Here is a 25,848-nt window from a genome sequence, read left to right on the forward strand (position 1 = left end):
TAGCTGCTGTTTCATGGTGAGCAACCTGTTTCGGACAACGTAGCACAACTGATTTTGTATTGCACTATTCTGTCGTAACTGGATTCTTCTAGTCTCCATCTTGTGGAAAGAAGATTGTAGTATTGCAACGGCATTGCAGATGTGCTTATAGGTATGCACAGCTTACTTGGTAAAGACGTAGGATCTACTGTATATCTGCAAGGCTCGGCAAACCGAGATCGCTGCACCACGCCGCCGGACCCCGCCGTAGGTAAGCATTCGACAGCGGCCAAAATACACTCACCCACGGCGTGCGGGTGAGTGCATTTGTCGTACCCTGTATATCCGGACTGAATCACATAAGCAGCTTTCTTCAAATTCCTGTAGTATCTTAGTTGCTGACACTTTATAACATTTCACTGGAGCACAATCACACATTGCTTCAAACGTCCATACTTTTCCTTTGTACTTACTTTGCGTCTCGCTCGGGTCTCTACTATGTTCCGGCCCAGCACATCTTTCTGAGAAGCCTCTGGAAAGTCAGCCATTCCCGGGATGAATCTTCTAGTCACTCTGGCCTCCAGAATATCTTGGACAGCAGGTATGCCAGACAGCAGGTGTCTTGAACAGTAAGCACCTCGCACAGCAGGCATCTCGGCACCTCTCTAACACTAGGCTTTCCTAATGTCTCAGGGTAATCTCCAAACATTACTACAACCTCCTCTTCAAGCAAACTACCAGCTTTATTTTTCTATCTCTTCTTTTTTACTTTGGTAGATTCTGACACATCAGCAGTACTGGGCACACACTCATTGTTAGGAGCTTCTGTATTTTTCCCGTTGCTTGCTGTTGCAGCTGCTGGAAATACTGCTCCAGTTACTGATGCTCTGCAGCCTGGCTTGCCACAAACTCCTTTACATAGGAACATGACAGCTCTGTGTGACCAGGCTCATCACACTTCAAACATGTGGGAATTTCGGTGGACTCTAGTTCGCTAGCTCCCACTTCCATGGAATTTATTACCGTTATGTCTCGCCAGCACTGTGCAGCCTGGTTTTTAGCGAACCACGTTCATGCTGGTGAATTTTGAGGTGTGTTCCTTACACTGACTACCGAAGGCGCTATCCCACTTCTCACACCATATGTAACAGGGTGGCCTCCTGGTGGGTCAGTAAGGGACTCACACCACTTAATTCTCAGAATAATGTTGTTTATTCAGGTAGAGAAGTTAAACAGCTTCACAGGCACTTAGAGAACGAGTACAATATCAAGCCGATTTCAGCCCTTACTTTAGCTTTGGAGGCAAGTTCAGTTCCATCCCAAGCAGATCCTCTGGGATATGCCTTCCTCCTTGCTCCATTCCTGGATGTGGAGTCATACAGTTCCCAGGAAAATTCCTGTGGGCAACTTGAACCCTTCAGCGCTCTCAGCTTCATGAACAGGAAGCACTGTACCTAAGCAACTTCCTGTCTTCTAAAGGGCTATCTTGCACAGGATCTAATTGGCAATAGCCTAGCAGAGCTTACAGCTAGGGAGAGGTCTCCTGAGCCTGCACAGTCACGGAGTTAACCCTTCACATCATCACAAATTTACATAATAGTGTCCAAAATACAAGCCTCAACATGTTAACAAGCTCTTTACAAATGTTAGAAAATATATATATTCATTGCTAATACAGAATTGAAAATGTTGGAATTGATCTCTGTGGAGACCAGAACTTTAATTTACAAACAATTTGGGATACTTTTTCACAACATTAAGCATTAGGCACAGTTATAAACACTGTCACTTGTGCTATCCATCAGCCATGAAAGGGAAAAAGGATATCCTTAATTCTCCTAAATAAGATAATTTCATCCTGCCTACATAGATCAAAATAGAATAGTATGGTATTATTCCCAGGAGAGAAACATGATATTTAATGAGAATGTGCAATTGTTGTGAGAATTAAATTTGCAAACCATTTCTTGTCCTTTTGCTATGTGACATGAGCTCTGCTGTCCTTTACAAAATCATAATATCAGCACTTGTAATTCAAGTAAAATACAGTAAAAGCTATAATTCCATTTCAAGAACATTCCCCATACTATTCAAAATATTAATTTAATTTCTCTTCGTGAATTGTATTTTAATATAGAAAACAAAGCTATCAGACATACATTAGACATCTTTGTTTATTGGCACACAGCCCTAAAAAAAAACATAATTTCTGAAATGTTTCAATCATGTTAGACTTTAGTACAATAATCACTTGTATATGGCATAAAGTTAAATCATTGGTAAGGGCAAAGAATAGTTATTGTCACTATGGCTATATTTTTAACCAACTTGTATAGGAATCTTTTATATAGCAAAATAAAGTTGAGACAGTGAAAGAGTTAAGGCTGCCAATTCACTACTTAAGAAGACAGACTTCCTCATGAATGGGAAGTGTGGACAAGGAAGGACATGTGTTTGCTTTAGTGGTTGTATTAGCTATTTGTTGACGGCTTTTGCTAAAACACTTTGCCCCATTTGGTGAATCACACACTGAATGTACATTAAATAAATCTTCTAAGCGTTATTTTACTCACCATTTGTCTTCTGTTTTCAACCAGATGGATTCCAATAATGCCAAGGAAAGATCCAAAGCCAAGCTGAAGCCACAAAGCAAAACAAGCAAAATATGGTCATCTGAAAGAGGAGGTACACATAACTTCAAGTCCTAAATACTAACATTATCGTCCTCACATAACAAACACTGATGGCTAGATCCACAAAGCTCTGTTAAGTCAGAGTTTATAATGTGTAATCTAAAACAGAAATGGAGAGATGTTCGCTGAGGTTAAGAAGTATCCTCCAAGTTAATTATACACAAAAACAACAACCGTTCTAGATCTCATTAACGTAGGCTTGACGTCACATTATTGTAACATTAACGTTGCGTTATCGTCTCTGCTTCACTCTGATTTGGACTCTGAAATAGGTCTTTAGCACAAGTTGAGAAAGAGAAGAGAGGGAAGTAACGCCGGGAAATAAAGCTACTGTGCGTTAGTTAAATTATATGTAATTATTGCGTTACACCCATCCAGACGCCTAACTAACATAGAGTTCAGTCCCAGCATCAGCCTTAACAGACTTTAGTCTATGCAATGGGATGATAGTGAATCATTTGCTTGTCACTCTCAATATCTGCAAGTTATAATGCTGTACACTTTACTGGAGAATACATGGCTTAATGTTATGTTACTGTCTCTTAAAGATATACTGTGAGTATTAACATTCCGTCAAGTTAAAATCACATTAAGCGACTTCATGGAGCTTCATGGTCCTCAGTTCTTCACATCTATAGCAGAATTACCCCATCATTGCACATAGTAGCCCAACAGAATATTTGATAGAAGTATTGACAGGGAACTCATTTTTTACGTCTATGATGTAATGATTTTAATTAGATCATTGTGATTATGGAGAACAAATAAATATGTTAAAATGACATGTAAGAACTGCATTACCAATGTACAGCTACTGTACCTGTATATTTAATAGTGCACAATGAAGCAACAATCAATAGTTCTTCAGGGTAAAAAAACAAAGAAATCAAGTAGTTTTGAAAAAACTGATAAATTGAAAGATTGTATCTTTAGTGCTTGGTATTTCTTATAAAGAGCAAAAAGCATATTCCACAATGAAGACTTTCCAATAAAGTTGCTGATCACAAAGCAAAGCTCATACATGCTACTTTAGTATTTAGTAAATTCATTGCAAACAGATTGTTCGTTTCAAATCCAACTGGAAGAAAGATTGTGTAACTCAGACTATGATGGAGAATTTTTAGAAAGTTCTGTACTTATAAATGACAGAAATGATGAGATTTAGCAAAATCTGCAAAGAGGGAGAACTATTTTGTCAGTGTTAGTAACAAAAATGTGATAGTCACCGTCAAATCCTGAGTCTAAAAGCACATTTTGGAAACTTGGCTAAAGTATACCTCCAGGAGAAAAATAGAATAGTGCATTATTGCAATTGGGTATTAGTACTTCAATAAGCCAGAGTTCAAAGAATCTGCAATGGAAAAAACAAGATAGCATATACAGTAGTTCATGTGATAAAGTGATATACTTACAATAATGCCTGTATAGTAACCTCCAACCGTGACATTTTCTGTTCTCGTGGTTGCTGCCAGGCCTATAGTCAGTATGAAAACAGACACTACAAGAAGGGAGATTGTGAACCACAGGGATGTCCGCTTCCTCTTAACAAACTGCTCTAAAAATAATTAAAATAAAAAGTAAACCACGTTATCTCAAGTACCTCACATGAATATGTCAAAATAGTTATTATAATATGGGCTTCATTCTAATAACGATGTTATGTATAATAGTTTTTTTTTATTTTTTATAATTGAGTATTTTTTTTTATAGTTTTTGTTTTTTCAAATACAAAAGAGAAATCACAATATACTGTACATATAATTAGCATTTTGTATTTTAGGTTTAGGTACTTCAATTATTAAATCACATACATTGTGCGTAAAAATACTTTTCCATTTTGAATTTATCCATCAACTCAAAATGCAACATTAAAAGAAAAGTCTACTTTATATATTGAAATCAAACAGGAGTAAACAATTAAGCAATATAACATTTAACGCCAATAACCAATTTTCAGTTGCAAAATATCGACTTTCGAGAAAAAAAATGTGGTGTTTCGTTATAGTGTATTAGATGGATCTCTTCCTAATAGCATTACTTAATTGTTTGTAAAATTCCCATGTAGTATTTGCAAAGGTCTTTTTAATTTGTTCCCGGTCCCATTATATACTGTAGATGGGTACCATATTTCAAAATATATATATGTAAGCTTGCTTCCTTTTTATCCATTCTTATAAGTTTAAAGACGTCGTTTATCACAATTTCCAGTGTAGGGAGTTTGTCTTTAATCCATTGTAACATAAGAAGATTTGCTAGCTACCAGCAATATTACCTCCGTTATTATAGGTATCTTTAATTCCCTATTCTGGAGTCTACGGTTGTAGATAATAATGCTATTGTCCCCATTAAGGGACACTCGGTATCAGAGCTTGTGCGTCATTTAACACCAGATTTTACACAACCCCTTCTATTTTTTTTTATTTACATCATTGCCGCCTTAATGAGGGCAGTAATGCTGGCTAGATCTGTACATTGCAGGTTTTAATACTGAAAATTATTATAATATTTTTGGTAGGTGTTTTAATTATCCTATCAAAGCTGGGTAAAGCTGGTTTAGGCTGGCACACCACTGCACTAATATAGAGATTACACAGTTTGTGGCCTGAGTGCCGCCTGCAGCCCTTCAGTGCTTCCTGAAGAGAAGGGGAAAAAGTGACTGCAGGCAGAGAGACCATAGAGACATGGGAGACTAGAAGCTAGAGTGCCCTCTAAGTAGCTCCTCTCCTGATCTCCTATGGACGAGGAACCCCCTGGTGGGCTTCCACGCAGCACAGGGTACAGTGAGTATACCAGGGGTAGCCAACTCCAGTCCTCAGAAGCTAATAACAGGTCAGAATTTCAGGATACCCCTGCTTCAGCACAAGTGGCTCAATCAGTGGCTCAGTCTTTGAGTGAGATATCCTGGCAAAGAGATATCCTGAAGCAGAGATATTCTGAAAACCTGACCTGTTGGTAACTCTTGAGGACTGGTGTTGGCTACCCCTGGAGTATACACTCTGCCTGCTGGGAGCTCCACGCAGTGCTGGCTGTGCAGGAAGGAGACAATCACATTATTGTTCCCTTTTTCTCCACTGCCTTCCCTTACCCTCCTCTCACTCCCTTATCCCCTCAACTGCCCCCATCACCCTCTTGTCCACCACTGCCCCCTGTCATTCCCTTGCTCCCGTCACCCCTTCGTACCAACTGCCCTGTCACTCCAACTACCCACCCGTCACTCCAACTGCCTTTCCGCATCACTTCAACTGCTCCGTCTCCCCCTTGTCACCCACTACCCCATGTGTCACCCCCTCTTCCCATGTGTAACCTCCTCTTCCCCCCTTCCCATTTGTCATCCCCTCTCCCCCCCTTCCCATTTGTCATCCCCTCTCCCCATGTGTCACCCCATCTTCCCCTTCTCCCCATGTGTCACCCCTCTTCCCCCTCTCCCCATGTGTCACCCCCTCTTTCCCCTCTCCCCATGTGTCACCCCCTCTTCCCCTCTCCCCATGTGTCACCCCCTCTTCTCCCCTCCCCATGTGTCACCCCCTCTTCCCCCTCTCCCCATGTGTCACCCCCTCTTCCCATGTGTCACCCCCTCTTTCTCCTCTCCGCATGTGTCATCCCCTCTTCCCCCCTCCCCATGTGCCACCACCTCTTCCCCAGTGTCATCCACTCTTCCCCCTCCCTATGTGTCACCCCCTCTTCCCCTCTCCCCATGTGTCATCCCCTCTTCCCTCGTCCCCATGTGTCATCCCCTCTTCCCCCTCTCCCCATGTGTCACCCCCTCTTTCCCCTCTCCGCATGTGTCACAACCTCTTCCCCTCTCCCCATGTGTCATCCCCTCTTCCCCCCTCCCCATGTGTCACCACCTCTTCCCCGGTGTCACCCCCTATTTCCCTCTCCCCATGTGTCATCCCCTCTTCCCTCCTCCCCATATGTCACCCCCTCTTCCGATGTGTCATCCCCTCTTCCCTCCTCCCCATGTGTCACCCCCTCTTTCTCCTCCCCATGTGCCATCCCCTCTTCCCCCTCTTCCATGTGTCACCGCCTCTTCCCCTCTCCCCATGTGTCATCCCCTCTTTCCTCCTCCCCATGTGTCACCCCCTCTTCCCCCTCCCCATGTGTCACCCCCTCTTCCCCTCTTCTCATGTGTCATCCCCTCTTCCCCCTCTTCCCATGTGTCACCCCTGTCACGGATGCTCACTACAACCTGGACTGGACCGCAGGGCTGAGGTGGGGAAGATATATAACCACCGCCCTAAGCCACGGGGATGGATCCGGATTGCAGGGTCATGAACGTGTAGCCGGGTCAGGGTAGGAGAGTGGAGAGGGTAGCGGGTACTTGCCTATGGTCCGGGGTTGGAGAGGGTAGAATGGTCGAGGTCCATAAGCCATGGTCGTAGAGTCGAGAGCGTAGAATGGTCGAAGTCCGTAAGCCGTGGTCGTGGAGAGAGTAGAAGTCCGATAAACATGCCGTGGTCCAGGGGAACAAGAAGAGACAGGTCAGGCACAAGCAGGGTCACAACAGAGATGCGGATACCGATAGAGACAGGTACTCAGGCTGTAAATGAGCATGGTGCATAGAAAGGTCTATGCTCAGCAACAACCAAAGGGCAGAGTGAACCTAAATACAGGAGAGAGCCAATGAGGGGAAGAGAGGAGGAGTGGTCAGACATACGTGGAACGGTGATAGGCCGAGGCTGGATGTGCCTCAGGTGTAGTCCACATGAGATTAGTGCAGGCATTAGTCCCTTAAATGGGTACACGCGCGCGCCCAAGGTTGGTGCATGATGCGCCAAGATGCGCACCCAGACGGGACCCGCCGTACACTCTCGGGAGGTGGGGGCGATGTGCTGATGGAGCATGGACCAGCAGAGGTATGGGGTACGTGGCCGTGCAGCTGTTGCGGCGGGACGTGGGCGCCAGTGATCAAGGAGGCGCGGAGGTGCGGTCCTGACAACCCCCTCTTCCCATGTGTCATCCCCTCTTCCCCCCTCTCAATGTGTCATCCCCTCTTCCCCCTCTCCCCATGTGTCATCCCCTCTTTCCCTCTCCCCATGTGTCATCCCCTCTTCCCCCCCATGTGTAATCCCCTCTTCCCCCTCTCCCCATGTGTCACCCCCCTCCCAATGTGTCACCCCCTCTTCCCCCTCTCATGTGTCACCCCTTCTTCCCTCTATCCTCATGTGTCACCCCCTCTTCCCCCCTCCCCATGTGTCATCCCCTCGTCCCCCTCCCCATGTGTGACCCACTCTTCCCCCCACCCCATGTGTCATCCCCTCTTCTTCCCTCCCCATGTGTAACCCCTCTTCCACATGTGTCACCCTCTGTCTGTCCCCCCCCCCCCTCCCACCCTGACTTTTACTCTGTCAGGCTATACCCTGGGTCAGTGTATAGTGCTGCTGGCTACATACTCTGTGTCAGTGTATAGTGCCGTCAGATTATACTCCGCACTATACACTGACACAGCATAACCTGACGGCACGACACACAGACACAGATCATAGCCTGATGGCCCTATACACTGACACGTCAGGTTATGTTCTGTGTCAGTGTATACAGGTATTCATTTGAATTGTTTTTAATTGTGGCCCTTTGACAATGACATTGGTAAATTCTGGCTCCAACTACCAATCAGGTTGACCCCCTCCTCCCCCCCCTCCTGCACTAGATCCCCCCCCCCCCTGTACTAGATCATTCACTAACATTCCATTATATAGTAAACAAAGAGTATTCTAAAAACTTTCAAGCAAATAATCAGATTTCATTCCGATATATAACAACACCTATAATGGAAAAACACGTCCCAAATAATACTTCTCTTTCTACTTTGCTGAATAACTATACACCGTTGTGAGAGCTAAACTGAAGGATAAAAAATGGTTCTGCTGCAGAATCACTTCCATATAAGTGTTATCATTCTAGAAGGACATTTCATTACCTAGAGGAGAAAAGCCCTATTCATCCTGGTTATCCAAAGAAAACATATCTGCTCAATGTGAAAGCATTGAGGTGATAAAATGTTATCTAGCTTAGGACAGGAGTAATAAAGATCTTCAGCTTTGGGTTAAGGGTAAAGATTGTGTCAGCTATTGTATAATTGCTTTTTTTTTTTAAAGAAGGAAATGTATATTTACCGTTAAATTATATCATGTTAAGGGACAGGATAATTGGAAATTTCAGGAGTTTTCCAAGATATGCATTCAGGCAGCGTTAATAACAATAATGCCATTCAAACTACATCATTGATTTGCAATAAGTTTCACTTAGTTTTAGCACCAACACTCTCATAGAGGGTATTCATTAAACTGAGAGTGCCGATCAGGGCACTTCAATGGGAGTTGCTGTGCCACAGGGCCCAGTTCGGCACGACCCCTGTTTTATGAATTACAGCCGTTGACTTCAAACGAGCCTCGCTGATAGAAAATCAGTACATTTCTATTAAAATGCCATGTACTAGTTGAGGGCCCTGAGCCTCACTGATTTTGTTCTTCGGAGGTTTAGGTCTGAAACTGTGATTCTCATTTAAAAAATGTTCTCAATTGGGTGATGTTGTCTCAATTCTGCTTATGAAATTAAGGACATTCCCTTCCTTTTTTTCATGCTGTTGCAGCCCAGAGATATCTGCTTATATATTTATTGGGCGCTTAAAAAAACTTGCCATCCAGTAGTGAATGTGCATTTCCTAATTCCACCAAAATAGAGATATTTTACATTAAAGCTGCAGTTCAAGCTGCTGTTTAAAAAAAAATTCCATTCAATATGGATGTAGCCCTGAGGTTCCGGTGACCCTTTCTCACCTCTGCGTGTGCCAGGGAGGGCTGCGTGGGCGTCCGAGTCGCCGGGGGCACCCGGTGACTGCAGATGCAGGGCACCGCCATGTTGGTTCAGTTCTCGCATGCGCAGGGTCCCGAGAGCTGCGGCGGTCATTGCAGAGAGCTGGCGCATGCGCAGTGGAAAGCGTGTGAAGCGGGACCAGTGAGGAGGAGGCTCTCAGCTGGGATTACGACTCCCATGAGCCTCTGGGCAGTCACCTGTCCCTGGAGAGCCAATAGGGTTGAGAGATTGTGGCTGACAGACTAGGGACCATGCTAGTCAGAGGAGGCTGGGAGAGCAGGGGGAGAGGAGGTGCATGAGCGCAAGGGTCAGTGACCCACTGCATAGGCCAGTATTCTCCCAAGGCCCCAGTGCAGGCCCTGAGACATCACTAGCTTGTGGTTGCTGCAGGGAACAGCCAATAGACAGGGACTTTGCCTGATTAGTGTGTAGAGCTAGTCAGGGACTCAGCGTTGCGGTGAGGAGCCTGTCATCATAAGTCTGGGCTCAGACTATTGGACGTCATGGCACGTGGAGGCATCTCCTGCGGTGTGGGACTTCTCGTGAGAGACGACGCTGGATCTGCAGATCCTTTGTGAAGAATCTGCAACCGGGAGTTGGAACGCCCGGCAGGTATTGCACACGTGCACCAACAAACCGGTACCTTACAGGCACTGATCCCGCCTTGGGAAGGTGGGTTCTTTGAGGACACTTGGGAGGTTAAGTGACCAAGAGACTGGTCGGTTACACTGGACACGGTGTGGGATATACACGGTGGTGGGGGGACACTACTCAAGGTGACATGTGGCAGGGGCCACTGGTATATCATGGAGATATATATATATGTGCATATACTCTATAGTAAAGGATTACGTTATATATATATATATATGCGAGCTGTTATTGTTGTTCTTGTTCAGGGAAATCTCATATATTGGGGATCCTGGGCAAGTGGAGGCGCCATCAGTCCTTATATTGTTGCCCCAGGCTCCCAGTAGCGGAGGCTCAGATCTCTGTGAGCCAGCAGGTAAAGATAGCACCAGTAGACCCGTTTAGTCATAGGGAAAGAGGGCTACATGTACATCAATACAATCTGCACACTGACAACCTTTTAGCTAAATTGCCGATTGATCCATTCTCCTGTAATCCATCGCGTATCAGGGGTTATTTAATTCACTGTTAGAGCTGCAGAAGAGTACCCAGAATGCAATGTTCTGTGTGGAAGATCATGTGACCAGGCAGTCACTAGATATCATTGGTGCACTGCTAGAGAGAGGGCAGGGCTCAAGAGCCAGAGCCTGTCTCAGAAGAGGAAGGCGTGTGACTTTGTATATGGTTTCAAAAGGAAAAGGGGAAAGTGCAGGCTACTTGTGCATAGAAAGAAAGGAGCATTGCAGCTGTGGTAGCACCTTCAGAATCTAAGAAACATGCTACCTTGTAAGTAATACCACTACAGGGGATCGCTGCACCACATACTCTTTTAAGGTTTCATAGCTGTGTTCCACCACATAGCTCCTCTCTCAGTTCTAGAATCATTTCTGGAAAGTTCAAAGCTACCCAAATTCTTTTAGCTAGGTGCTGAATTTGATCTTTGCTGTTTTATGCAAATCTATTTATTGTGAGCCCAAATCAGCACTTTTGGCCATGCACGTGGAGGTATGAACTAAGTAGAAGGATAACTTATTTTACAATATTCTATTGACTACTACATGTATAATAGTGGTATTGTGGAAGCATCAGAACTTATGCCAGATCAGAGCTAGAATCTGGCATATCATGCTTATGGAAAAATGAACGCACTTTCCAGTTCCCTCAATAAATTATGTAATATTTGAGTCCCTGTAAGATTTTCATTCATATTTATTATTTTGTAAGTAAATGCATTAGGTTTGGATGGAATATACGAACAGATGCCATACATGAATTATTCTGTCAAGAAAATAATCTTCTCTGTAGATTTTGTTACATAGAAGGTATTTTTCAATCAAGAGATAAAGGTTAGTCATAATGCGATTACAGCTGTTTTGGGGATGTCTGGGGAAGGGCCAACGTGTGACAGATAGTTGCTATAGACAACTGATGGTAAAGCCGATGCAATAAAATCTGAAAATAACTGCGGTAGCTCCTTATATAGTTTGTACAAAAGGAGGTATGACATGTTAAATGGACTGGAGTGATCTGTAAAGACATAGGGTAATACCATATTCGGTCATAATAAGGAAGTACTAACTAAGGGATATTTCCTGTGTAGCCCTGGGTAGTTTTGGGCTATTATTCTGTCCTCCTCCTGGCAGTAAAGACTAGTAAGGGTAGGTTGCCAGGAGTAATCATGGGTTTTCCTCACACATGCAGCTCAGCGAGTCAGAGAAGGTGGGCAATCAGGCCTGCTGTCCAATCAGTGACCAAGGGCTGGTTCTCACTGGTACTGTTTTAGCGAGTTGCACTTCCTGATTTAGTCAGTCTGCCTCTACTGTGAGAGGGGCAAGGTTTACCCAACCAAGCTGTCAGGGCTCTGGCAGGCTTGAGGCCCTCCCTCCGGGGAGCGGTGAGGGAAACCTATACCTCCTATTCCACAAAGGAATAGGGGAAGAGCAAGGACCATTCTCGGTGCCCTTTGGCTGGGAGTGGATCCAGGGACATCCTGAGGGTGAATACCCTCTAACTGCCATCACCTGTGGCTGCTAAAGAAGGAACCAAAATAAAGCATCCTGAGTTTTTTTAATACCTCCTGCCTAAGAGTGAAGTATATTAGGAGGAGGGGGACGACAGTTCTTTTGCAGAGACTTCACCCCACACACCTGGGGGCTGCACGAGATGGAGGCGCTGCACCTGTGAGTAGAATTCGGGCAAGACCCCAGAAGCCTGTCCTGTTATTCCCCTACAATATTATGCGGGAGACCCAGGGCCCCCTGTTACCAGCAGGTATGCACCACACAAAGCCATGTAACCAGAGCAGTATTTCCCCTAGGAGGCCCTATGTGAGATTGGGTGGGGGGAACAGGGTTACACCTGTATAATGACAGACTAGTTAGATAAGGCAGTCAGGATAATATCAGAAGGGGAAAAGATAAGACAGAAGGATTCCACACAGGAAAAGGAATTATATGCAATCTCTTTGAAAGAAACATAACTTAGGCCGCGCTTATAGTGCGCGCGACGGCGACGGGTGATGTCACCCGTCGCCGCTAGCGATAGTTGTAATTCGCTTTGCGGCGACTGTTCTGGAACAGGATCTCATATTTTCTGTCTCACTTTGCAGCACATAGGATTCATGTCTCCCTAGTTTGGCTGCCTGATATTTTCCCTGTCCTAGCAGCTAGGTGCATGTGAAAGGCAACATTATCGATACATATGTTGTTTACACAGCCCTAGTTAATGTTGGTTGCCCTAGCAACCTCCTATTCTCCTAAGCTATTCTGTTCCCCCCCTGTCTTGCTGACAGTTAGTTAGTCCCATCTCACTTCTAGTGTGACCCTTGCTCCTCACTTCCTTATCCACCCAGGACACAGTGAGTACAGTATCTGCCTGCTAACTACCCCGGCATGGCTTTCTGTTTTACCGTAGTCTAACCTCATACAAGCATTCAAACAGAGAAGCACTCTCTACTCACACTACACCTACAAGCATCCTTTGTTTTCTACTTCTGCAATAAAGTTAAGATCCTGAGTCCAGAATAGCGACGTCGCGGGCAACAAGGTAATTGATTGGTTCAGAGGCTGTCACATGTGGCGATAGCCTCTGAAAAACCAAATCTGACCGGCTTCTAAATTTCACGTTGCTAACATCGCAACGTCGCGCTGCGCTTACTATAAGCACACACAACGACGGCAATACATTTGTTTTATGGCGACGTTGCCGGCGCTATAAGCACAGCCTTATTTGATTTCACTGCCATTTATCTGCTGTGTCTGAATGTAAGTAATATTTTCGGATAATAAACAATTATTTTGTGTCCTAAAAACTGGAATGCAGAGTTTTTTTATGCTGCTGTGACAATACAAAGACATAGTGCATTTTACAGTCCCAAAGCAACTTCTGATCCTCTAGGTCAGGGGTGCAGAAACTGGGGGTGGCGGGGGAGCGCAAGATTTTTTTTGGAGAAGTGTGGCGGTTACAGAGGTCCCGCGCTCTTCCCCAAAGCATTTAAATTAAATACTGGGGGACCGTGCAAGGCCTCTGTAACTCACTTACTTTGATTCAGACGGCTTCGGGCGACACGTCTCAATGGCAACGCGGAGTCAAATGATGCAATGGGGTCACGCGATGTGACATCACATGCCCCGCAGCGTTATTTGACACTTGATAAGAGATAAGGGAGGGCACAAGCAGTGAGGGAGAGCAGGCAGGTGGGCGCAGGGCAAAAAGTTTGCACACCCCTGCTCTAGGTCATATCCTTTGTATTCATGAGTTTGGTTTCCTGTAAATGTTACCAGGATATATGTATACGAACAATGTACCAATACCCTTTTGTATGTTTTTTATTTATTCAACAACCAATGTCAGTGATTTTATGCATTTGTTTGATTTGTCTACTATACCTCAATACTTCAATTGTATTTGTTTCTGATATGCTTTATTACCATTTTTTTTTATTTCTGTTAGTATTTTTTATGTTTATTAAAGGCCAGGGGAAAAGGGAAATAAGAGTCAAGAACACTGAATTCTTGTCCAGTTAGCATCAGAGAACTCAACTTCCTTCAGCCAGTTGAGGAAGATGACAAATCTACCACTGTTTCTCACAACTTGTAACACGGAGAAGATAGCCATTTCCTGATGCTGGAGAAGAAGTTAGTCCCATTGATTTGAATGAAGCTGACCTCACAATATAGTGAAAAGGAGCCAATGTTAGAGAGGAACGGATGCACCTTTGCAATGCTGCACAGGGAAAAGCATAATGACTTGTAAGGCTGTGAATGGGAGTGCAAGTACAGGAGAGAAGGGGAATAATTCTACTTCTTTACAGTAATATCACTTTTTGCTAACTGCAGAATAATCAAACAATGACTTGCACAATAACAATTAATGCTTTGGTACAGCTGGGTGGGGAGGGTTTATTGCAAAGAAAAAAGATATAGCAGCAGAAACGGGTCAATAAAAATAACATTGACCATTTATACTGTGCACTAAGTAACTTTTGTGATTGTTGTATAAATTTGATCTAAGACAAGTTGGAAAGTGACTTATATGGTTATTTCTGTGATGTACATGAATTATATTTATTTTGAGTTCACGTAATGGACTGTGCAGTCTGTTTTTTAAAAAAAAAAATATGTGTGAGCAATCAAACCCGTCCGGCAAACGATAGATAGAACTAGAAAATTTGCTCTGCTCTCCAGTTGGACTTACAGATGTTCTTTGACTTTAATAAAAAATCCAGACCAACTGAGATCTACACAAATTCAATACTGTCTTTCTCTTGCATCCTATGGGACTCTCTCAAACCCAGGTTTTAATTAACCAACCCTCCTTTTCCCATGCAGCCCTTGTTTTCGGACTCCTCCCTCCCCTTTTACTTAGGCAACCGACAAACAAACTCTTAGGTTCAGAATGGACTCTTAAGAGTCAACGATATTCTTATCCATGGGAAGGTTCCCTCTTTTGTTTCACTGCAATCCAGCCATAACATTCTCTACTCTGAATTCTATACATTTCCCCAAATTCGCCATTATATACAATCTATATACAGTATGTCAGACCGCTCTCACGATCCCACTACATTTGAGTGTTGGTGCTTACACTAATCCCTTACAGAGGGCATTATCTCTACGCTATATCATAATCTGACTCCTGCCAAGGTCAAACTGGTATCAGATAAATATATGGCAGCCTGGGAAAAAGATCTTAACACCAATTTAGATTTAGACACATGACAAGATATATGGGAGGATGCTTCCAAAAACACCTCCTGTGTTGTGATAAAAGAGAACATCTACAAACTAATATATAGATGGTACCTAGCCACTACCAGAAAACACTTTTTACCCCAAAACGTCACCTCACTGTGCTGGTGCAGCTGCGGTAATATGGGGCCCTTATTGCATACAGTATATTCTGATCATACCCATTGTGGAAAGCTGTGCTTGCTTTAATAAACAGCATCTTGCAGGTTAATATCCTCATGACCCACTGTATACACTACTAGGGAAACATATAGACAACCAAAATAAAAACAAATCAAAAATCATTTTACAAATAAATAACAATATTTGGCATATGCTGGTAGTATATATGGAAAAGCTCTCTGCCTATTTAAATAGCTCCACCTCACGATTTTTGGAAATGTGGACGCCTTGGTTTCTGCATACTGTAGTACATGGTATTATTAAATTACAAATATTTTGGATGCTATGATATATTATAGTATGTTAAAACTGATATATTATCTAATGTGTATGTACAAATGCTATGCCCCTCCATTTTCTTCCCCTTCACTGCGATTTTACCCAAATGTATGGTTGTACCCCATCCCTTTTTTCTTTTATGTACCCCCACCCCAAGAACCATGCAAAATGGTTAATAAAATCTAAACAATAAAAAAAATTGAAAAAAATGTGAGTAAAGAATAGCATTGTCTAGAACAGCGGTGCGCAAACTGGGGGTCGCGCCCCCCTGGGGGGGGCGCAAGATTGTTTAGGGGGGGCGCAGGAAGCAGCGGCGATATTGCCAGTAGCAGAGGAAAAAAAGCCGTCTGCAGCTGCAATTTTTCTTTTGGCCATTAGGTGGCGCTGTGCTCCGCTGTGCTACAGTACACAGCAGCATTTCCTTGCTTCCTGTATCAGCAGCGTGTGTGACATGGGGAGAAGGGGTGAGTGAGACTGGCACATGGGGGGTGAGTGAGACTGGCACATGGGGGGTGAGTGAGACTGGCACATGGGGGGTGAGTGAGACTGGCACATGGGGGGGGAATGAGACTGGGACATGGGGGGAGTGAGACTGGGACATGGGGGGGAGTGAGACTGGGACATGGGGGGGTGGGAGAGTGAGACTGGGACATGGGGGGGTGGGAGTGAGACTGGGACATGGGGGAGTGAGTGTGAGACTGTGGCATGGGGAGGGTGTGAGTGGCATGAGGGGGGTGAGAGTGAGATGGGGAGGAGGGTGAGAGTGAGTGTGACATGGGGAGGGGGGGTGAAAGAGCTACATGGGGATGGGGATGAGAGAGACACTGGCAGGAGGGAGAGAGACACACAATGGCTGGAGGGAGAGTGTGAGAGAGACACCGGGTGGAGGGAGAAACAATAGCTGGTTGGAGAGTGCAAGAGAGACACTGGAGGGAGGGAGAGGCAATGGCTGGAGGGAGAGGCAATGGCTGGAATGAGAGTGAGAGACAATGGAGGGAGGGAGACACTAGGGGGAGGGAGAAAGAGAGAGACACACGGGGAGGGAAAGAGAGTGGGGGAGACACTGAGGGGAGGGATAGAGAGGGACTGGAGGGGGAGTGAGAAATACAGGGAGTTGGAGAGATTGGAAGAGGAGTGTGAGACTGGAAGAGGGGAGAGAGTGAGAGACAATGGGTGGAGGGAGAAAGAGACACACTGGCTGGAGGGAAAGAGAGTTGGGGGGATGGAGGGGGAGACACTGAGGGGAGGAATAGAAAGGGACTGGAGGGGGAGTGAGAAATACAGGGAGAGGGAGAGACTGGAAGAGGGGAGAGAGGTCCTGAGAGGTTCTAATGTGGCGGGAAGAGAGAGATTAATAATACAGCAGAAATGGGAACGCTATTAGACAAATATTATAATATTTATTTTTAAGTTATGTAGTTTCAGCTATAAATACTTTTTTTGTAGACGCGTGGCGGGGGCGTTACAAAGCTGGTTCGCCCTCAATGGCTGAACCAGCTCACGTGCACTGACGTCATGTGATTTTGATTACATAAGGCAGGGGGGGCCCGAGAAATTTTATGGATTAAAAGGGGGGCTCGGCATAAAAAGTTTGCTCACCCCTGGTCTAGAACAATAAATTTACAGCTACACCATACACAATTTAAGCACTGTTTCCTCATTTTCAGGTAATGAATAATTAGCCATTACAAAATGTAATTTCTTTCTTGACTACTCTTCCTTCTACAGTTATTTTTTTTATAAGAAAATCAAATTGCCCTTCCATTAAATGTAATGGGCCAAGATAAATGAAGAAAAAAAACAAGTAGTGAATGATTGTTTGTCTTTTCCAGTTGGAATGCTTGAATTGTATGGCATGCTACAAGTAAATGGTGTACAGTATACCATTTCTTTAAAAAAAAAAAAAAATTTTTTATTCATCTCACTTTTAACTGATTCAGTGCTGGGTGTCATCAGCTCCACTGGTAACTCTGTGTCATGTGATGGTTCCTGGAGCCATCATGTGACATGGTTGGACCCCAGATGTGGGAAACGGAAGTGGAGGGTGCTCCACTTCTGTTTTGATTGGTCAGCCCGCTAGGGTGGGCATGTGACACTCACACGTGTATCCGAGCCCTCATGTACCACCACCTCAGCTGCCAGCAGCGATAGGACCTGTGAAGATGGGAGTCCATTAACAGGTGAAGAAGAATTAGTCTTTATGGATTATACTTCAAGTAACCAAAGATCGAGGGCTTCAATCAACATTAAGGATGGATCCGAATTGAAGATGGCCATCAGGCTTTGGATCAGACCTTTGTGTAGGCCAAAGGGTTTTTCACTGTAGTTTAATGCATTTTGCGGAGTGAAAGAGCCGCAAATGGTGACAAGTTTTTTTTACGTTTTATTTATGTTTTTATTACCTTTTGGGGGGGATAAAACATTATTTTAATGTTTAGATTATTTATTGATGAGTATTAACCTTTGCATATGGTAAATTGTTTTTCATTAAACCCATCTGTGCCCATAGTGCTACCTCGGCTCTCAATGAGATGGGTTAGGTACCCTTACTGGCAAAGAAGGCATAATGACACATTTGATTACTTAAAAGGAGAAGGTTCCAGGGCACTACGGATTTTCAAAAGAAGTTATTGAACAGGCACAACGTTTCAACCACCAAACGGGGTCTTTCTCAAGTGAAGATTTGTTTACTTCACATTATGGTGGGTTTTTTTCCCCCAATATATTTACCTTTACTGAATCTATTGGAATAGAAAGGTGTGAGTATCTGTGTGTTTTCCTCATGGGATATAGTCCATTGCAGTATCTAAGTGCACTGCAGACTGAGTCCGTGTAAGGATCCACACACTCAACAGTTCAATGGGCCACACTACTTCAGCTTAAGCATGATTAACTTTTATTGAGTAGATATAGTGGTGGCACAACGTTTCGGGAGCCTAGTCCTCTTCGTCAGGTGGAAAAGTGATAGAGAGTGAGTCAGGGCCCTCCCATTGGAAAATTTGCACCACTGTCCTTGACGTGATCCGGAATTAGCACATAATTATGTCAGAATTACATTAATCAGATTAGCATATACTAACACGAACATATTCTAAATATATCGTCATGGTACAGTAAGCACATTGTATGCATGCAACACGCTATTAAACAAGATATGAGAAATACAACAGTGATGTACATACAAGTGTAGAGCTCAGTAAACAATGGTACAGACACCCATCTATTTCAAGTGGGTCGATATATATATAGTCTGTGTGGAGTCTCTACAAACCTGGGCTAGGAACTCAAGTACAGCTATATATTTTCAAAGTAGTATGAAAAAAGTAGTACTGGTCTCATAGGTATGCAATGAGTTGGACAAACCAAAAGATGGTGCCGATATCAAATTAACATTCTTAGTGTACCGCTATCTTGGTACAGTATAAGTATCTATGTGGGGTCTCTATCAAGCCGAGAGCTCCAGTATAGCTGTATATGTATATGTATACATATACATGCACATCGTAGTAAGCAGATTAAAAAGTAGCAGTACCGACCTCACTATCACCTTCATTGCATCTAGTCCAATGTCTCACGCAGACTTAAAGGAGAGGGCAAAGAAAAGTCTCATAGTGCTTTGGAAATGTATTTCAAAAACCTACTTTACATCCTCTTTTCTTCCTATGCTTCTGCATTTTGTTTTTCAAATGTTTCTACCCAAAGATTCAGCACCTGCTTCATGTAACAGGATTAGAGCTGAAAATTGTCACGTTGCAAGTACAAAAAACGGTGAGCTTGGTAACTTTAATTGACCAAAAAAAAACTATTCAATATCATATTCAATCTTTCTATTGTTTCTGTTATATATTGATTCTGTAGTAACACGTTTCTGTTTTAACAACTCAACTACTGTGCAATGAGTATTAACAAAGCTACTTTTGAGTAAACCGCAGAATAGCTGTAAATGATATTATGATTAGTAACACAATAGTATACATGTTAGTGCTACTATTGTTTTACCCTAAATAATTGATTGGCCATCTGATCACTGGTTTTGAGCAGCAACCTGCTCTGTTTTCTTTTCTTAAAAACAATACCTGAACCTAGATGTCTCCTGATAGCCATTATAACAAACCCACTAATGTCCAGTAGCTATTTTAATTCCCCTCACACTGGGCAAAAATATAAAGCTATAAAACACCATGTTTGAGTATTATTGAATTAAAATCATGTTAAGGAAGGTATAGTAATTAAAAAAAAAACTTGGTAATTTTCTCTCTTTTCCAATTTATATTTGCCAAAATTAGTTATTATACTGTACTAGGAAATTTAGGTTACATAGTTCTACAGCTTCTCATTTTTACATACCATACACTACAATAAAATAATACTCTTAGAATGCATTCTCATATTCATGTCTCTTCTTCCCTCCATTTCAGAGTAGGTCCCATCAATGGCATAGCTAGGCATGCACCAAGGAGACTTTGTAGCGAGATCTAAGGGCTCGTTCAGGGTGCCTGCTTTGGCATATGGAGGGCGCGCGTCCGCGAGTGCGCGCGTTGCTGGTGTAGGAGACGTCCGATCATCCCCTGCCGACAGCCTGGGCGTTCTGTCGTTCAGTGGGCGTGTCTTTGACGTCACATCCTAATCCTCCCGGCCACAGACAGAGAGCAGGGATGAGGTGTTGCAGCCTTGAAATCATTCTGAAGAATGATTTCATTGGCTGCCTTGGTCCCTGTGACGCTGCTTCAGCTGCAGTAAACGAAATTTTCGTTTACTGAAGCTGTCGTCAGCGGCAACGCCTGGCTTCGGAGGCAGGGCAGTAGCTACCCTGACAACAAGTATTCAATTTGAATACTTTGTTGCTCACGGCAGCACGCACGTCAGCACGCCCTGCCCCCGAAGCCAGCACCTTGAACGAGGCCTAAAGATTCTGCATTTAACACTAAATTGATGTAAATAGAGGAAATTTAAACATACAGTACATTTCTTAGCATCAATGTTCTAAATCAAACTGGTTTTACTCTGTGAAATATATTACACTGTTCCCCTTGAAAAAGCCCTAGGTGACTGCGATATGCTCTGTGATTTGTGAGGTCTTCCTGGAGTGAAACCGGGTACCTCTTATCCTGCATGAATGTATCAATGTACTTTGCGAGAATTTTTCCCTGTGTGCTTGTGATTAGAGATGGGTGAGACAGTCAAAATCGGTTTCCCGGAATTTCCTGAGCTTTCCATTCAAAATCTGTTCCGCTGTGTAAAGTACGTTGACAGATTTGTTTCAATTTCAATCCGTGAGGATTAATCCAAACCTCCCATTAGAGACAACCCACACAGATTTTGAAAGAATCCTATCTGAGGATTCCTCAGTCCGTTGGCGGATTTTGGAAAATTGGACTGCCAATGATAAAAAAAAATCCAGAAAGACGAATCGCCCTTTTTGAGACTGATTCGCGCAAATCCACGAACCAAAGGAACCGCCTGATCCGCGGCATGTCCAAATTCGCAAAATAAATTCATCCATCTATACTTGTGATTTGAGGAATGTCAACTGGAGTTGGAAATAGGAGTTACGGGACTTGCATACTACAAAGAGATGTATCAACTAATGTGTCCCTTTCCATCATTCTTTTAGTCTTTTATTTCCAACAGTATACTAGATTTGAAGTGGGGTAGGTGTTCTCATTAAGCATTTGACTTGTTGAATAAAGGAAGAATGTTTTAAGAAAAGAATTCCTCCTGATTCTGTTTTTACTTGTGTGTCTATGAAGATCGTCTGCGAGGTAGAGCTGTGCACATCTAGAGTGACTACACGTGTGTGGTCAGTATGGCCAGACTAACACTAGGATGCACTATGTAACCTCTCATACCGTTTACGACACTGCGATCCCACGTTAACTGCAATTGATCTGAATGGCAGTAAATGTGGAGGCAGCGTTCAATGACCCTATTGGAGATTAGGGAATCTCTCACTAAGGCCCATATCCACAATGCTCTATTAAGAAAGCTAACATCTCGCTATGAAGTGGGGACACTGGGGCACTACCTAGATGTGCAAATAAAATATAACAGGGCGTGAGATACGCAGTTATATGATAATGGGTGAACGGCAGTGAGAGGCCGAAAGTATTAGAAATTATACTGGCCCAAACTGTCGCTGCTGCTCAGCTGAAGGAGAACCTTCCCTGGATCCTCGAATCAAAGATGTACACAAGATAACAGCGAGCGCACATAAAAAACAGAATGATAATAATGATAATGAGTTAGATGGTGATAAAACAAATGAAATGTTAGAATAGGGTGTTGGAAATGGATAATATAGATATACACTCACACGGCCAAATGTGAGTGACAGTCACATCTGTTGCAGAGTATGATTGTCTCTGATATCGTCACTGCTGTACTCACGACTCTTGAACGTCAAATCTTCTTCCTGGGATGCTAAAATCAGTGTGGATACTCATGTAGACTGCGAATCTTCTAGGGTCTCCTCACTGTAAAATTCCTCCAATGGTACCTCAGAGAGAAGGTGAGAGTGGAAAGAATTGATCCCAAACAACCAAATAATAAATACCTGATAGGGAATAAGAATATGAAATAAAATATTATATTAATCACTCACACGGGCATGTGTTAGTGCCCTTGTAGAAAGAATTCTGCAGACAATCTTTGATGCTTCTGCCTCGTGTTTCATCCCAATGGTACCTCAGACAAATAAGTAGAAACAGTGGGGGTTGGTCCCAGAACAAAATACCGTGAAATGACTTGGTATGTATATAGAAAATATATATAATCACTCACATGGGCTTATGTGAGTGCCCTCATATAACAGGTACTTGACTCCAGATATGTTGGTTCATACGCAGCTCCTCTTAATCATATAGTGGAAGGCATCGTGAGATTGGTAAAAGGGGGTAAAAACTGTATTGGACATAAGGTTAAGAACAAAATAAATAAAAATAGGAGGTGTGACTTACACTAAAAAGCAAATAAGTCCTGTAACTGAGATGCTGTCCGGCTCCTGCTTAGAGTTATTATTCTCTCCGCGTCCGGAGGTCTGAAGCAGGGGTCTTCCAGCAAATGACTGAACAGAATGAAAGTTCTTTAAAATCTTGAACATTGGATGAAACACGAGGCAGAAGCATCAAAGATTGTCTGCAAAAACAAGGGCACTCACACATGCACGTGTGAGTGATTAATATAATATTTTATTTCATACTCATATTCCCTATCGGTTATTTATTATTTGGTTGTTTGGGATCAATTCTTGCCACTCTCACCTTCTCTCTGAGGTACCATCGGAGGAATTTTACAGTGAGGAGACCCTAGAAGATTCACAGACACAGTCTACAGGAGTATCCACACTGATTTTAGCATCCCAGGAAGAAGATTTGACGTTCAAGAGTCGCGAGTACAGCAGTGACGATATCAGAGACAATCATACTCTGCAACACATGTGATCCATTTCCAACACCCTATTCTAACATTTCATTTGTTTTATCACCATCTAACTCATTATCATTATTATCATTTTGTTTTTTATGTGCGCTCGCTGTTATCTTGTGTACATCTTTGATTCGAGGATCCAGGGAAGGTTCTCCTTCAGCTGAGCAGCAGCGACAGTTTGGGCCAGTATAATTTCTAATACTTTCGGCCTCTCACTGCCGTTCACCCATTATCATATAACTGCGTATCTCACGCCCTGTTATATTTTATTTGCACATCTAGGTAGCGCCCCAGTGTCCCCACTTCATAGCGAGACGTTAGCTTTCTTAATAGAGCATTGTGGATATGGGCTTAGTGAGAGATTCCCTAATCTCCAATAGGGTCATTGAACGCTGCATCCACATTTACTGCCATTCAGTTTTATCACCATCTAACTCATTATCATTATTATCATTCTGTTTTTTATGTGCGCTCGCTGTTATCTTGTGTATAACGTCTCGCTATGCCTTAATGCAGGGGTGTTCAACTCCAGTCCTCAAACCCTCCCAACAGGTCAGGTTTTCAGGATATCCCTGTCTCAGCACAGATGGCTTAATCAATCACTGCTTCAGCACAGGTGACTAAATCAGTTATTGCTTCAATCAGTCTTCGACTGAGCCTCTGATTGTGCCACCTGTGCTGAAGCTGGAATATCCTGAAAACCTGACCTGTTGGGGAGATTGAGGACCGGCGTTGAGCACCTCTGAATTAACGTGTAATTTCACAGCTGAAAACGGCTGCTTTTCAGCCAGAAAGGGCATTGTATTAACAATAACAGACGTTAGTGCTAATGAGATGCAAAAGAGGCGTTCTCCCTAAAAATGCCGGCTTAGCACCGCTTAGTAACTAAGGGCCAAAATCCCATCACAAGCACAGTGATTTCCCTTCTGCTTATTTTAGAAATAAGATGATGCCGTGCTTTGTGTTTGCAGCTTGCTATTCAAATAAAATAAACTGTAATATGTACCGTACATGTATACATTTGTTTTATCTGCACGACTACTGTATGGTGATATCTTGTCATCTCAGGTTAAGGTCAAATATGTACTTAATGTATCTAAATCTTTTTGGCTGGAACTTATCAATTTGCTATAAACATACAGTTTTCAAGAGGCAACACAGAGTATGTAATTGATATAAATAAGCTATTTTTTAAATGCAGATGTCCACATGTACTGAAAACGGATGTTCCAAATACAGTATAAATTGACCTCTGAGACAATCCAGGTTTTACATCTCTGTAATAAAGTTAGGGAATTGTAAATTCTTGCAGTAGAACCTTGGGTAGCGGTCAATAAAAGTCAAACATCAAGCACTGTAGTAGGACATAACGTTTGCAGTATATAGGACTAGTTCAAGTCAGAGATGGAGGAAATGATACTTATATTGCAGTTCCACATGACCTCTATTTATCTACAGTAGCTACCTCTGTATCTATCCATCTATCAATGTGTTTATTGTTGCTTTTTTTTTTTTTTTACTATTATGTTCAATGGTATTGTAAGTAAACTAAACATTTAACAATCAAAGTGTTGTATGGTGATGAAACAACATCTAATTTCTTAAGCCCAGTAAATAGTTAATGTAACAATTGCTGTTGATGAATTCACCTACAGCCTTTTGCTATGAAAAATATAATATTATATACATCTTATATTTTAGGTCTGGCAAATTATGTCTGAATGGACACTTCTCCCCTTTTCTGATATATTTCTGGTAATACCAGTGTTTTTGTGTAAATAATACAATCTTCATATAAAATAGACATTTAGACCTATATATATATATATATATATATATATATATATATATATATATATATATATAATTTATATATATCATATAACAAAGAACAATAGCACTCCGTCTGGGAAATCAATAAGTTGGGTGCAAATCCTATATGGTACAAATAGGCAATACGATACCGTGTGGCGACGAATATCAGAGGCAGCACTCCAAATGGTTGTCAAAAGAATATATTGTATTAACAAGACATCATTCCAACGTTTCGGTCCGCGTGCGGATAAAGGTCCCGCACGCGGACCGAAACATTGGAATGATGTCTTGTTAATACAATATATTCTTTTGACAACCATTTGGAGTGCTGCCTCTGATATTCGTCACCACACGGTATCGTATTGCCTATATATATATATATATATATATATATATATATATATATATATATATATATATATATATTATCAGTGGTTGACAAATCACCAAAAAATCTACTCGCCACACAAAAAAATCTACTCGCCACCTAGTACCAAACGTGTGCTGCTTGGGCCAATATTTACTCGCCCGGGGGTTAAATCCACTCGCCCGGGGCGAGCAAATGTATAGGTTTGTCGAACACTGTATATATATACAGTATATATATATATATATATATATAATGTTTAAAGAATAAAGTAGACTGCAGCCTTGCAGTAAATACCTTGTAACCTCTAAAGTAGAAAAAGACTCAGACTAGTAGTATAAGACGCCCTGTCATGTAGTTCATTGATCTGCATACAATGCAAGTCTCACCACAGAAAACTTACAGCATTGCTCACCCATCCATGTAAACTTTG

The 25,848-nt window shown here is 42.7% G+C and overlaps 1 protein-coding gene across 1 annotated transcript in view; it reads right to left on the reverse strand.

The window, feature by feature from the left end:
• TMEM255B (transmembrane protein 255B) overlaps positions 1-25,848 on the reverse strand; it is a 99,877-nt gene that overhangs the window by 72,294 nt on the left and 1,735 nt on the right. The window contains exons 2-3 of the mRNA XM_075590467.1: positions 4,085-4,227; positions 2,553-2,615 (exon numbers count right to left, since the gene is read on the reverse strand). Coding sequence (XP_075446582.1) covers positions 2,553-2,615; positions 4,085-4,227 — 206 coding nt within the window. The remainder of the gene's footprint in view (positions 1-2,552; positions 2,616-4,084; positions 4,228-25,848) is intronic.

This window comes from Ascaphus truei, chromosome 3 (assembly GCF_040206685.1).
Source record: "Ascaphus truei isolate aAscTru1 chromosome 3, aAscTru1.hap1, whole genome shotgun sequence".
In the NCBI taxonomy this organism is placed as follows: Eukaryota; Metazoa; Chordata; class Amphibia; order Anura; family Ascaphidae; genus Ascaphus; species Ascaphus truei.